The sequence below is a fragment of the Loxodonta africana genome, chromosome 23, assembly GCF_030014295.1.
Source record: "Loxodonta africana isolate mLoxAfr1 chromosome 23, mLoxAfr1.hap2, whole genome shotgun sequence".
NCBI classification, from domain to species: Eukaryota; Metazoa; Chordata; class Mammalia; order Proboscidea; family Elephantidae; genus Loxodonta; species Loxodonta africana.
The window spans coordinates 15,955,485-15,967,250 of NC_087364.1; the positions used below are offsets into that span (position 1 = coordinate 15,955,485).

Here is an 11,766-nt window from a genome sequence, read left to right on the forward strand (position 1 = left end):
GGACTACCTGGTATGCATGTGTACTGGAAAAGACTGAGGCCTTATCATGTGTTTTTAGATTTTACAAAGGGGGAAAACACAGCCTCCAAGTCCAGGACACTGAACGTCACATAATGAAACTTTTTGAGGTGACAGCAAGCACGAAATTTAAAACCAGGAGTCTGAAAACATAATAAAGACAGTGGGGTGTTTTGAAACAAAGGGATCACATAACGAGTTATTAAAGAAAGGTATGGCTATTGAGGGTGTATGAATCTATAGCAAACTAACACAATGAAATGGTATAAAATAAGGTACTTCTCAAATTCTTGAATGCTTTAGGAAAACATTAAAGAAAAAGATTCAAGACCATCACTGCTAAGAAAAACAAAGTAAATGACGGAATAAATCGTAAATCCTACACTGCTGTCATTATTAAAGTAATGATCTATCTATTTATGACCCAAAGGCTGCCTAAGTAACTATCACTCAAGCTGGCAGTTCAAGCAGGGATGAGGTTAGACTGGGAAGAGCCTGGCAACTGTGTCCAAGAGAATCAGCTTGAACCCCCGCTGTCTCCAAGTCACCACAAGTCTTAAAAATACCAAGTGGCTCAGGTGATTTCGAGGGCTCACAGTGGGGTTCAGCTCTGTGATCCTGAAGCAAATCAAGTATCTGGGCAGATTAGATAACATTTACGGTAATGGATCCCCAGCATTTTGACTGGAAGCACATTAGCACTGGAGCACGAAGGACCAAGTTGGACACGAAAAGAACACAGAAAAGGAATGATACAGAGAGCATAAAGGAAGGGAGGACGTGAGCAGGTTTGAATAACTGGCCCAGAAATATCAGTCATTTACCCAGGAAGCAAGAGTGTGTGATAACATCCTTAAAATGTCTGCAATGGAATATACAGTTATTTCTGAATCCTTTCCCTTTAATCTCCTACATGTGACTATTAATCCATTCTGTAATTTTCTTAGTCCTTTACAAGAAAGACATTAAAACTATACCCCATACTCGCTAGTCACAAATTTATTTTTATCTAAGTTTGGGGGTTCAGGTTTGTCATCAGTGAAGAATAAAACACAACTGATGATCTAAATTCTCTTTTTAAATATCTCATAAATAGAGGGCTTAATACAAATGCTTATTATTAAAACAAAAACAGAAAAGAAATATGGGGAGGGGGAGGTGAAGAAACGACAGCACAAAGGATAAGGGCTCTGTCCCAGGGCTTCGCTCCTTCCCTTCTCTGGGCTGCTCTGGCCACAGACCCCAATGAGTCTTCTGTCAGTTCCAACCCACCTGATTTTCCAGTTAGCCTTAGTGTTTTCCCTCGCATGACTAGGTCTCTTTACAAAACAAGCAGAGCATTTCTCACTATTTTTAGTAAGTCTGACTTCTTCTTTTTCTGTCATTTTTTCCTCCTATGAACTAGGCTACTAATGTAATTTCGAAACGACAACACTGACAAAAATTCAGCTAAAACCCTCATCAAAATTACCTTGCAAACGGAGATAATCTGGGCCTCCATCTCAATTAACCCTCTAACTGACTTTCTTCAATCACTAAGGAAGCAGCACTGAGTCAGGACCTGACACAGTAAGAGAGTACTGCAGACAGCTGAATATGACCTACACTCTAATGTAACATTTTTTCTCATTTTTTTTTTTTTAAAGAGATAGGGAGTTGTGGGGGGAATATCACACTTACAAGTCCACTTATGGCTACAATCCAGATGTAGGAACCAGAGGTGAAAAGCTACAAAAGAAAAAAAAAAGCAACTAAAAAAGAAATTCAACTGCTAGTCACCAAATAACTATAACCATAACCATTTACATTAAGTATTATTTATATATACCATACCAAAAACCAAACCCACTGCCGTCAAGTTGATTCCGACTCATGGTGACCCTGTAAGACAGAGTACGACTGCCCCATAGGGTTTCCTAGGCTGTAAATCTTTACAGAAGCAGACTGCCACATCTTTCTCCTGTGGGGCAGCCGGTGGGTTCAAACTGCTGACCTTCTGGTTGGCAGCTGAGCACTTTAACCACTGTGCCACCAGGGCATCTTTATTTAAAAGAAAATAACATATTAGTTTCTCTCTCTCTCTCTTTTTTTTTTTTAACCAAGATTTTAGTCTTTCTGATAGCCTAAAAGAGATTGGTGGAACCTGGTCTAAATTCCATACAAAGAAAAATGAGTGAAATTTAAGCATAATCTTAATTAGAAAGGGGTATCAATTGACTTGAAGTAAAATACAACATCTACAGAAATTATTCAAACTAACAACATACGAATCATGTGGTCAACATCTCATGCTTGGCCATATGTAATGACATGTAATATTTGTCTTTTTTAAAATTTCTTCTCATTTTTACTCTAAGTTTAGATGGGAAGAACTCTGTGAGCATTATCGGTCCACATCCAATGCTACTTTTCTGAAGTCTTGATCTTTTCATTCCAGTTCATCCAAGAAGAGCAAACGAAGTAACAATAACAGTTAATTAACGGCAAAATTAATTAGAATTAGATCTCATGAATCTGACGCTTTGTTTTCCAAAGCATTCAGACCTGAGTGCTCAGAGCAAAGAAAAAAATCAGCCATCTCAAAATGTGTTCTGCAAGAAAGAAAAGATCTGTGGCCTAGTGTTCATTTTCAGAACTTTAGCTTGGGAATTGAAGTACTTCTGACTGCAGAGGAAGAACCGAGACACGACTACAGGCTGACTGCTGACACTGTGCTAGATGGAAACCCCACCTAGAAATCAGCCCTGGCTGCAATCGAAATTTAATCCTCTGATCCGACACGGATGCTTGTTCAATGTAGATGCCTCTGATGATAACAAGGACGGGGATTATGTGAAAAAATATTCAGCACTAATTTTCTTCTAAAAATATAAGAAATAATAACAATAGCTAACGCTTTCATAGCACCCAACATGTGCCAAGCACTGATCTTAACGCTTCTCATATGCTAAGCTCACTGAAGCCTCAGAATCACCCCAAGAGGTAAGTTCTATTATTCTACTTTACAGATGAAAAAACTGAGAGGTTAAGTGATTTGTCCAAGGTCAAAAAGCTAGTAAGTGGTGGAGCTGGCAGCTGTATCCAGGTAGTTGGCTCTACAGCTCCATGCTCTGCTTGAAACTTCTTCAGTCTACTATGCCTCGTACGCAAGTAAAAGGAGGAAATAATTCATTGTATCAGTAAAAAAATTACTTCCTTTGAACCTGTAAGCCTCTCATCTTATTGCACGCTTGGTTCTAATTGTGTTTGCTTATGCTGTGACAATGTATGTTTCCTCTCAGCTGCTGGGTTCCTTGGGGACTGGTGTGTCATCTCATACTTCACCAACGCACTACAGCACAAAGCACAGGGCATTATATGACCGGCTCTCCAGCCATTTGATACCTAAATGACCCTTAACAAATATTTTTGCTTTTCTGATAATGATTAAAGTTACCCATCCATTCATCCATTCATCCACCCACCCACCCATCCACCCATCCACCCATCCATCCAACAAATGTCCCTGGCTTCAAGAAGCTGTCGTAGCGAGAGAAAAAGGCACAAGGAAACATGTGAAGGCCCAAAGGGGAGGGATGAAGGAAGAGAATAGCAACTTCAGGAATGAGGGGTTCAGTCTCACTTGCACTTACTTCAAGGTGGGAAGGGTGGCAGTTGACACCACAAAGGTAAGAAGAACCGTGGACACCATTCATGCTAAGGACTTCAGATTTCATCAAGAAGGTATCGAGGCATCTCTACTTTCTGATATCAACTCTCACATCATAAATTTATTGGAAATCTTATGAAAATATTAGAGATCTATGTTATTTTGGAAAAATGTCTGTGGTAGGCACATCTATATTTTTGCTGTGTGGCAGGGCTAAGAGGATACTTTCATTCACTGCAAGCTGCATGCTGCTGTGGAAACAGCACTAAACACAGTGGCTCTTGTGATGGGCTATGCAGTTTCTGTCTAGCTAGGATCTCTTTTCTGTGAAAGATTAAATGCACTTTTTCTTTTGGAAAAAACAAAAGCAATACACTCATAATCCTAGAAAAACCCGTAGTGGTAGGTATGAAGATGTAAATCATTAATCAGTGATAGGAACCAATTGACTTAGTTCTTATTATCTGATCAGATTACACTAAATATCCAGCAACTATTATCTCTAACCCTTCGAACAACCCTGTAAGATAGATATTATTGTCCCCACTTTATAGATGAGAAATGGGGACTCAGAAAAGGTAAGTGACAAAGTTAATAATTACCAGAGCAAGTAATTGAACCCAACTCCACATGGCTCCAAAGCCTTTCCACAACGCTACACTGAATTCCTGCTCCATAACTACACTAAAACAATGCTTCTGCCCCCTCAAAGATGTGACATAACTTTAAAGCAGGAAGGAACTACATAAATTCAACAGAAGGCTCAGAGAGTTCACATGACTTGACCCAAGTCTCATTTAGTGAGTACCTGGCTAGACAGAACTAGAAGTTAGGTCTCTTGCTCCAGGTCTAGGGTATTCTTCCACCATTCCATTCTGCCTTCTGTCATAACATCTTTAAAAATTAAACATGCCAGAGAAAATCCTCGTAATTAAAGTAAAATGTCGAAATGGACTATTAAGCTGTATGACTATTAGGAAGGATAAGGGAGAGTGTAAAAGTGTGGGGGTTAAGAGAGGAATAAAAACATATTTCATGAGAAATGGTTGCAAAAGTCATAAGGAAACGCCTACCCTAGATGAGCCACTGATAACATATGACAGCAGACCAGAGACATTAGAGGAAATGTAAAAGGTTAAAAAGGGAAAAGGAGGGCTTTTTCAGGTGATACTAGCATCCGGTCTGGTATGTGTGGGATAAGAATGGATGCGTACTAATCAGTGGATCAAAAGGCCAAGCTACACATGGCACCACAGGAAGCAGCAGGATAAAACCTGACATCAGAAGCTAGGAGAGTAAAAGAAAAGTGACAAGTATTACAGGGAGGAAACTGGAAATCCTATGTGTCTCCTGGAGCCCTGGTGGCGTAGTGGCTAAGAGCTCAGCTGCTAACCAAAAGGTCGGCAGTTCAAATCCACCAGCTGCTCTTTGGAAACCCTATGAGACAGTTCTACAGTATCCTGTAGGGTTGCTACCAGTTGGAACTGACTTAACAACAACAACAACACGTGTCTCCTATCACGGGGCCTGGAACACAGCAGGGAACAATCAACAGTTGCTGCATATTGGTGACGACAACCTTTTCAAATGAAATCAGCCAGTAAGTCTTCCAGAGGTCTTCGTGTGGAACCATTTAGCAAGTGGTGACAGTGCCATTCTATCTATGCAACTCGGAGCAGTAACACTGACAGCACTTCTTGAAAAGCCCAAAGCTCAGGCTGGGTAAGCATATTTGGCTCCTTCAGAGCGTTATTTCTGACACTGTATTATCCAATAAGTTAATTTGACAATGAGTTTTCTACTTTGCACCTTTTAATTGTTCTATTTGTTTCCGCTTCGCACTATGAGTTTTAAGGCACTCAACACGCCGTTGTACAATGAAATTAAAATATTTTCCACTGACATCAATTACAGTGAAAGCGCTTATCAGATTTCTGAAGGCTATGAAAGTATTCTAGTACCTGATATGCCCTGGTGCTCTTCCTCTGTGACACTTCCTCTGAACGTTTGATACAGATCGTGAAGCCAAACTTATGGGAAAAAACCTTGTTTTCAGGAGATCAAATGAGAAAAAGACTGAACAGAAAAAAAGAAAAACAAAAAAACCCCCAAAAGGTCTGGTTAAAGAAACGTGAACATAAAAATGCATACTGTACCTGTAGTCCCAATATATAAATCAATGTCTTGTTTGTGATGGAAAACTGGCCCAGAATTTGTGCCACTTGGATTCTTGGGATGGAGCAGTAAAATGGTACAAACAGAGCAAACACAGGTGCCAGGCTATGCAAACAAATGAAAAAAAAAATCACTACAGTGTAATATTCAATTTAAAATATCAATGGCAAATGTATATTTGAAGGAATGCTGCTTGTAATTTGATTTCAGTCTGAAAACATGGCCTTTGATACACAAGTCGGTTTCTATACACGCATACCTTTCCAAAATAATTTGTATTGTATATAACACATTACAAAAACTCTAATTTTCCTATTTTTGTGACCCACTCCCACACCATTGCAAAGAAATGGTTTGCCATCTATTAATTATCAGACATTGTGAGAAAATTTAAAATGGATGTTGTTCTCTTTTCGTGAATAAAGTATAATAAAAGAGACTAGACAAACCATAAGGAACAAGAATTAGAGCGCTTCACGGACAAATCCAAAAGTCTCATCTTAGAGTTTGTCCAATTAAATACCACCATAGCACTCGACACTGCTTATCACTCCTTTTCTCCCTTCCTCAAATCCCTTCCCTCCTTTTGTTTTAAACCCTGTTTCTTCCCTAGTTTCCCAACCTGGTTTCTGCCCTCTCCAAGGTTCCATTATTTTTTCTTCTTCTTGTTCTAGTCTCTCCTTGTATAATCTCAACCCATTCAGTGCCTTCAACTAAGATAATGAAGTAAGTCCCATCACCCTGGTTCTGAAACTCAATTTGTTAATACCTTCAAATTCACATATTCGAAAGCCGAATGTGCCTTTCTACTTCAAACCTTGCTTCTTTCCAGTCCACCCTTTACTCCTTGAACAGTATTCTCTTCTTCAAGAACAACTCTGATCTTGTTACTCCCCTGGGTAAACTCCTCCATAAGTTCCCAGGAACCAAAGATGAAACGCAAATATTAGCACGAAAGAGAAAAGCCCTCCAATTCTTTCTCACTGGTGTAGTTTCCCACAACCGTCTTCCTCTTCCTTCCCTGATCTGGCCTCACCCCTCTCTCACACCCACATCAGGCTGCTCCCTGGCACATTAGGCTCTTTTATGACTATATATTGACATGCTATTCTTTCAAGCTAAAATGTCCTTTCCATTTTTCTACTTAGGAAAGTCATACTTATCTTGTATGAAATTGCTTGGCACTTCTCCTCAAAAATGATTTCCCCAACTCCTCCTGGCAGTTAGTTCTCTTCTTTGCCCTCAAAGCTACATCCATTTCACCGGTTTGGTCAATCAATGAATCCGGTGGGCACTAACTATATGTGAGGCAGTATATCAGGTCTTCGAGCTGTATCTACATGTATGAGTAAGTAGCAAGCCCTAACCTGAAGAAACCAGACCTGAGACTGGACCCTCACATACCTACAAGGGACAGGCAGGTAACATGTGAGGAAAGTGGTCTGGCACCAAGTTTTCATTAAACAATTGGCTTACTCAACCTATTTTTGTTTTACCGCTTTTTTTTTTTTTTAATTGTGCTTTAGATGAAGGTTTACAGAACAAATTAGTTTCTCATTAAACAATTAACACACATTTTGCTTTGTGACATTGGTTGCCAACCCCATGACGTGTCAACGCTCTCTCCTCTCGACCCTGGGTTCCCCATTTCCATTTGTCCAGCTTTCCTGTCCCCTCCTGCCTTCTTATCCTTCTCCCTGGCTCGTGTGCCCATTTAGTCTCAAATACATGGTTGAGCTATGTGTATTATTGTTTGTTTTATGGGCCTGTCTAATCTTTGGCTGAAGGGTGACGTTTTCCCAGTTTTAACAGTGACATCAGTATAAAGAATTCTTAACCACCAAAAAAAAAAAAAAACTGCAAGAAACATTTACTTCACAAAGAAGTATCCTTACCACAGGACCCTCTTGACCTCTAGTGCATTTTCCCACCTCTGATAGAGACGAATGCATTTTTACGCAAATAACACATCGCCTCTGCACTTGTTTGCCAACCGTGCCCTCCCCCTGCAAGATATTTTTGTAAGCTATGCCAATTTTTTCTATTTCTAAGCGCCACTACGTCAATCATAGCAGTGCTTACGAAAATACCTCATGGGGGGAGAGCGTGGTTGGCAAACAAACATAGAGGGACGTGTTATTTGCATAAAAATATGGTATGTTAAAGAAAAGCATTCATTGTCCTCTCAATTCTATTAAAAACAAAACAGCTGCATCAAAAGGCATCTCCAAGAATCTCACAAATGCTAGAATAGGAAAACCACAACCACTAACACCTAAGTTCCAGGCACTGTGTCAGGGTTGGAGATACAAAGATGAGTAAGATACATGCTCTCTCATAGGCTACTAAGGGGGATGAGCTGAAGAGTAATTTAGTGCCAACACGGTATGACACATACAGGTAACAGACATGCAGAGGGTGCAGAGGGGCTAACAGCATTGCGTCAGCCATTAATTATTCACTCATCTGGCCCTGCTCCCAGACCAAGGACACCTATGGCAGGGAATGAAACTCTTTCCTCTTGGTTCTCCCAGCGTATGGCACAGCACAGGAAGTCAGTAAACTTGAGGCAACAAAATAATTCTTATTCTTGAACAATTGTATGTTAGCTCCATTGGTTTTTTAAATCTCCTATTACTCATTTTGAAAGAATGCATCATACTTCACTCAGCTATGCATCATCTTAGTGATTAATGCAGACATAATAGACCCCCAATATTTGTTGGATTAAAAAGAAACTACCAAACCAATTTAAATGAACAGAGGACTCATTTAAATTGTCATTCTAAATAATACACAAAAGAAGTGGTTTTGTCTAATACAACTCATCTAAACCCAAACACAATCGATTATTAAATTATTAACAGTGATAAAATTTAAACAGCCATGTTTTCATTAAAAAGTACAAGTCCGTCACTCCTGGGCTCAAAAGGCTCCAACGATTCCTCATCTTACTCACAGTAAAAGCCCAAGTCCACTGCCAACTCTGACCTGATCTTCTACCACTTTTCCTCTCACTCTCAACGCTCTAGCCACACTGCTGGACTCTGGTGTGTGTCACTCAGACACAACCAGACATACAGTGCCCCAGGGCATTTTCATCTGCTGTCTTCCCACAGACACCTGCATCACTTATTCTCTCACTCCCTTCAGATTTTTACTCACACATCACCAACTTAGTCAGAGAAGCCCTCCGGGACCACCCTCTCTCAAGGTGCAATTCCCTCTCCCATCCCGGCTCTGCATTCTCTATTTCCTTTCCCAGCTTTATTTTTCTCCATAGCACCTCTAACTTTCTAATATACTAAGTGATTTATCTGCTTACTATCTGCCTACTTAGAATGTAAGCTCCACGAGAGGAGGGAGTTTGTTTACTGCTTTATCCCTAATGTTTAGAAGAGTGCCTGGCACGGAGCTGGTAAACATTTGCCAAATAAATGAATTTACCTTTAAAATGGTAAAACCACATAACACAATTTGCCTTTTGTTTTAAAAAGCTCCTTTCCTTGTTTTATGATTTTTTAAAGGGATCAAAATACATAATTTCATGTACACTCAAAATATGGACTGTTGGTCTCTTGGTAATAATAATATAACTCTATTTTAGGTAGCCAATTATACTTGAGATCCTTTAGTACAGAGCGTGTTCTTCGAAATACTCAATTTATAGGAGTTTGCCATGGACTGAATTATGTACCCCCCCAAAATATGTCTATCAATTTGGCTGGGCCATAATTCCCAGTACTGTGTGATCTTTCTATATGTTATAAATTCTACCTGTATGATGTTAATGAGGGAGGACCAGCAGCAGTTGTGTTAGTGAGGCAGGACTCAGCCTACAGGATTGGATTGTGTCTTGTGGCAATCTCTTGAGATATAAGAGAGAAAAGGGAGCAGAGAGACAGGGGGACCTCATACCACCAAGAAAGCAGTGCCAGGAGCAGAGCATGTCCTTTAGACCTGGGGTCCCTGCGCTGAGAAGCTCCTACTCCGGGGGAAGACTGATGAGGAGGCGAACAGAGAAAGCCTTCCCCTGGAGCTGACACCCTGAATTTGGGCTGTTAGCCTACTTTACTGTGAGAGAATAAACTTCTCTTTGTTAAAACCATCCACTTGTGGTAGTGCTGTTACAGCAGTACTAGATGACCAAGACAGAGTTCTTCTGCTTACATTTAGCAATAAGGCACAAATAGTGATGCTACAATGAAAAATCTGAAGCAGAGTTCTTATCTGAGCTCACTTTCCAATGTGAACTAAAAAAAAAAATACTGAAAGGAATTTAATAACCACAGTTTATATCTTATCTACCAGTAGAAGTTAAAAAAATTCCTTAGAAGTTATTAATCATGACATAATTTTAAATGATGACTAAATATTAGACCATATATATCCATAATAAAAAAGCACACATTTCAAACCAGGATTATCTGGTTGTTTTGGGAAGATTTTCTGTTGCTATTTCTATACACACAGAAAATACCATAATGTTGTTAGTCACTGAACGGTTTTCCTCTTTCCCTTATTTTGCTTTATGACAACATCTGTTCTTTGTACTGTCAACAATAATTCAGGATGACCTTTTTCATACTGTGAACAGCTAACTCCTGGAAGCCCTATCTGGCTTAAGGGTACGAGGCTGGAAGGACTGAAGACAGAAAACCAGGCTATAAAGAATTTATCCATCCCTTCAACAAGTATTACTAATACTTATTGAGTGCCCACTATATTCTCAGGACTGTACTTGATAAAGAACAAACAAATTAATAGTAACACTCAGTTCAGGTCACAAATGTCCGTCCATCTCACCTCTTCTACATAAAAGAATGCCAACTCCACTGCTGAAGTATAACTGCAGATAAAGAAACCTCAGCACATTTCAACAACAATAAAAATAAGGCTGTCGCCCTCATGCGATCATCATACATAAACCTTCAACAGCATCTCACAGGACAATAAACCCGTCACCTATTCTCTATACACTAGACTACTCTGATACCCCCAAAAAGTAGATCCAGTGTGCTAAAGCATTTAACTAATTGAGTCTTTCATTATATAAAAATGTTTTCCTCAGTAAGAGCTACTTGAAAAATTAAAAACGAAAAAACCCTACCAGCATGGCCATTCAACAAATTGAAACATTTCTTTACAGTGTCTTCTTCAATCCAAGTCTTAAATGAAGTCGTTCTAGAATATTACATCATATCTATCTACCAAATGATAAAATCTCTGTATTTCTGTATTTTCCCCTCACAGAATTTGTGTACTAGGAATTATCTTGAAGATCATCCAGTTCAATACCTTTATTTTATAGACAGTGAGACTAAAGCGCAAAGATTTCAGGGGAGCTCAAAGATTTCAGGGGATTTGATGCCCTTTCTTCTATTTGACCAGGTTCCTTTAGAGCTTCAGCATTAGAGCTGAGAAGAACCTAATAAAGTTCTAAATGGAATAACACCCCTGAGAGGCTAAAGCCACTCAGCCATTTTCATAGAGTCTTGGAGGTGAAGGGTCTCTGCAATAATAAAGTTACAAATTCCTAACAAATGATTCAATTCTCTCTACTCATCCCTGAAAATAGCCACCCAGCTTATGCAAGCATCTAGAAAGACAGTGTATTCCATTTTTTCATGATCGTGACTTTTAAGAAGTACTTTCATATTTTGATTTGAAACTGTCTCCAGTAACTTCCTCTTATGACTACTGACATAAGCAATCTAAACTCTTTTCTATGAGATAGCTCCCAAAGGCACGAGGCACAAGCCTGAACGGTCTCAGTTTATTCAGTCATTTCGCATCAGGACTGCTAACCAGGCCTCTCATCACCCTGGCACACCCTGGGTCATCCATGGCCTTCCTAAAATGTGGCACCCAGATAAGTCCTGGGTAGAATGTAAATGTAGCTGTCTTGTTCTGAGTGCTATATT

The 11,766-nt window shown here is 39.6% G+C and overlaps 1 protein-coding gene across 4 annotated transcripts in view; it reads right to left on the reverse strand.

The window, feature by feature from the left end:
• UBAC2 (UBA domain containing 2) overlaps positions 1-11,766 on the reverse strand; it is a 213,120-nt gene that overhangs the window by 88,523 nt on the left and 112,831 nt on the right. The window contains exons 5-7 of one of the 4 annotated variants that reach the window (XM_023553162.2): positions 5,824-5,947; positions 5,629-5,697; positions 1,699-1,746 (exon numbers count right to left, since the gene is read on the reverse strand). In XM_023553162.2, coding sequence (XP_023408930.1) covers positions 1,699-1,746; positions 5,629-5,697; positions 5,824-5,947 — 241 coding nt within the window. Of the gene's footprint in view, positions 1-1,698; positions 1,747-5,628; positions 5,713-5,823; positions 5,948-11,766 lie in introns of all 4 variants that reach the window. The other 3 variants (XM_023553161.2, XM_010593996.3, XM_010593997.3) reach the window with 3 other exon arrangements.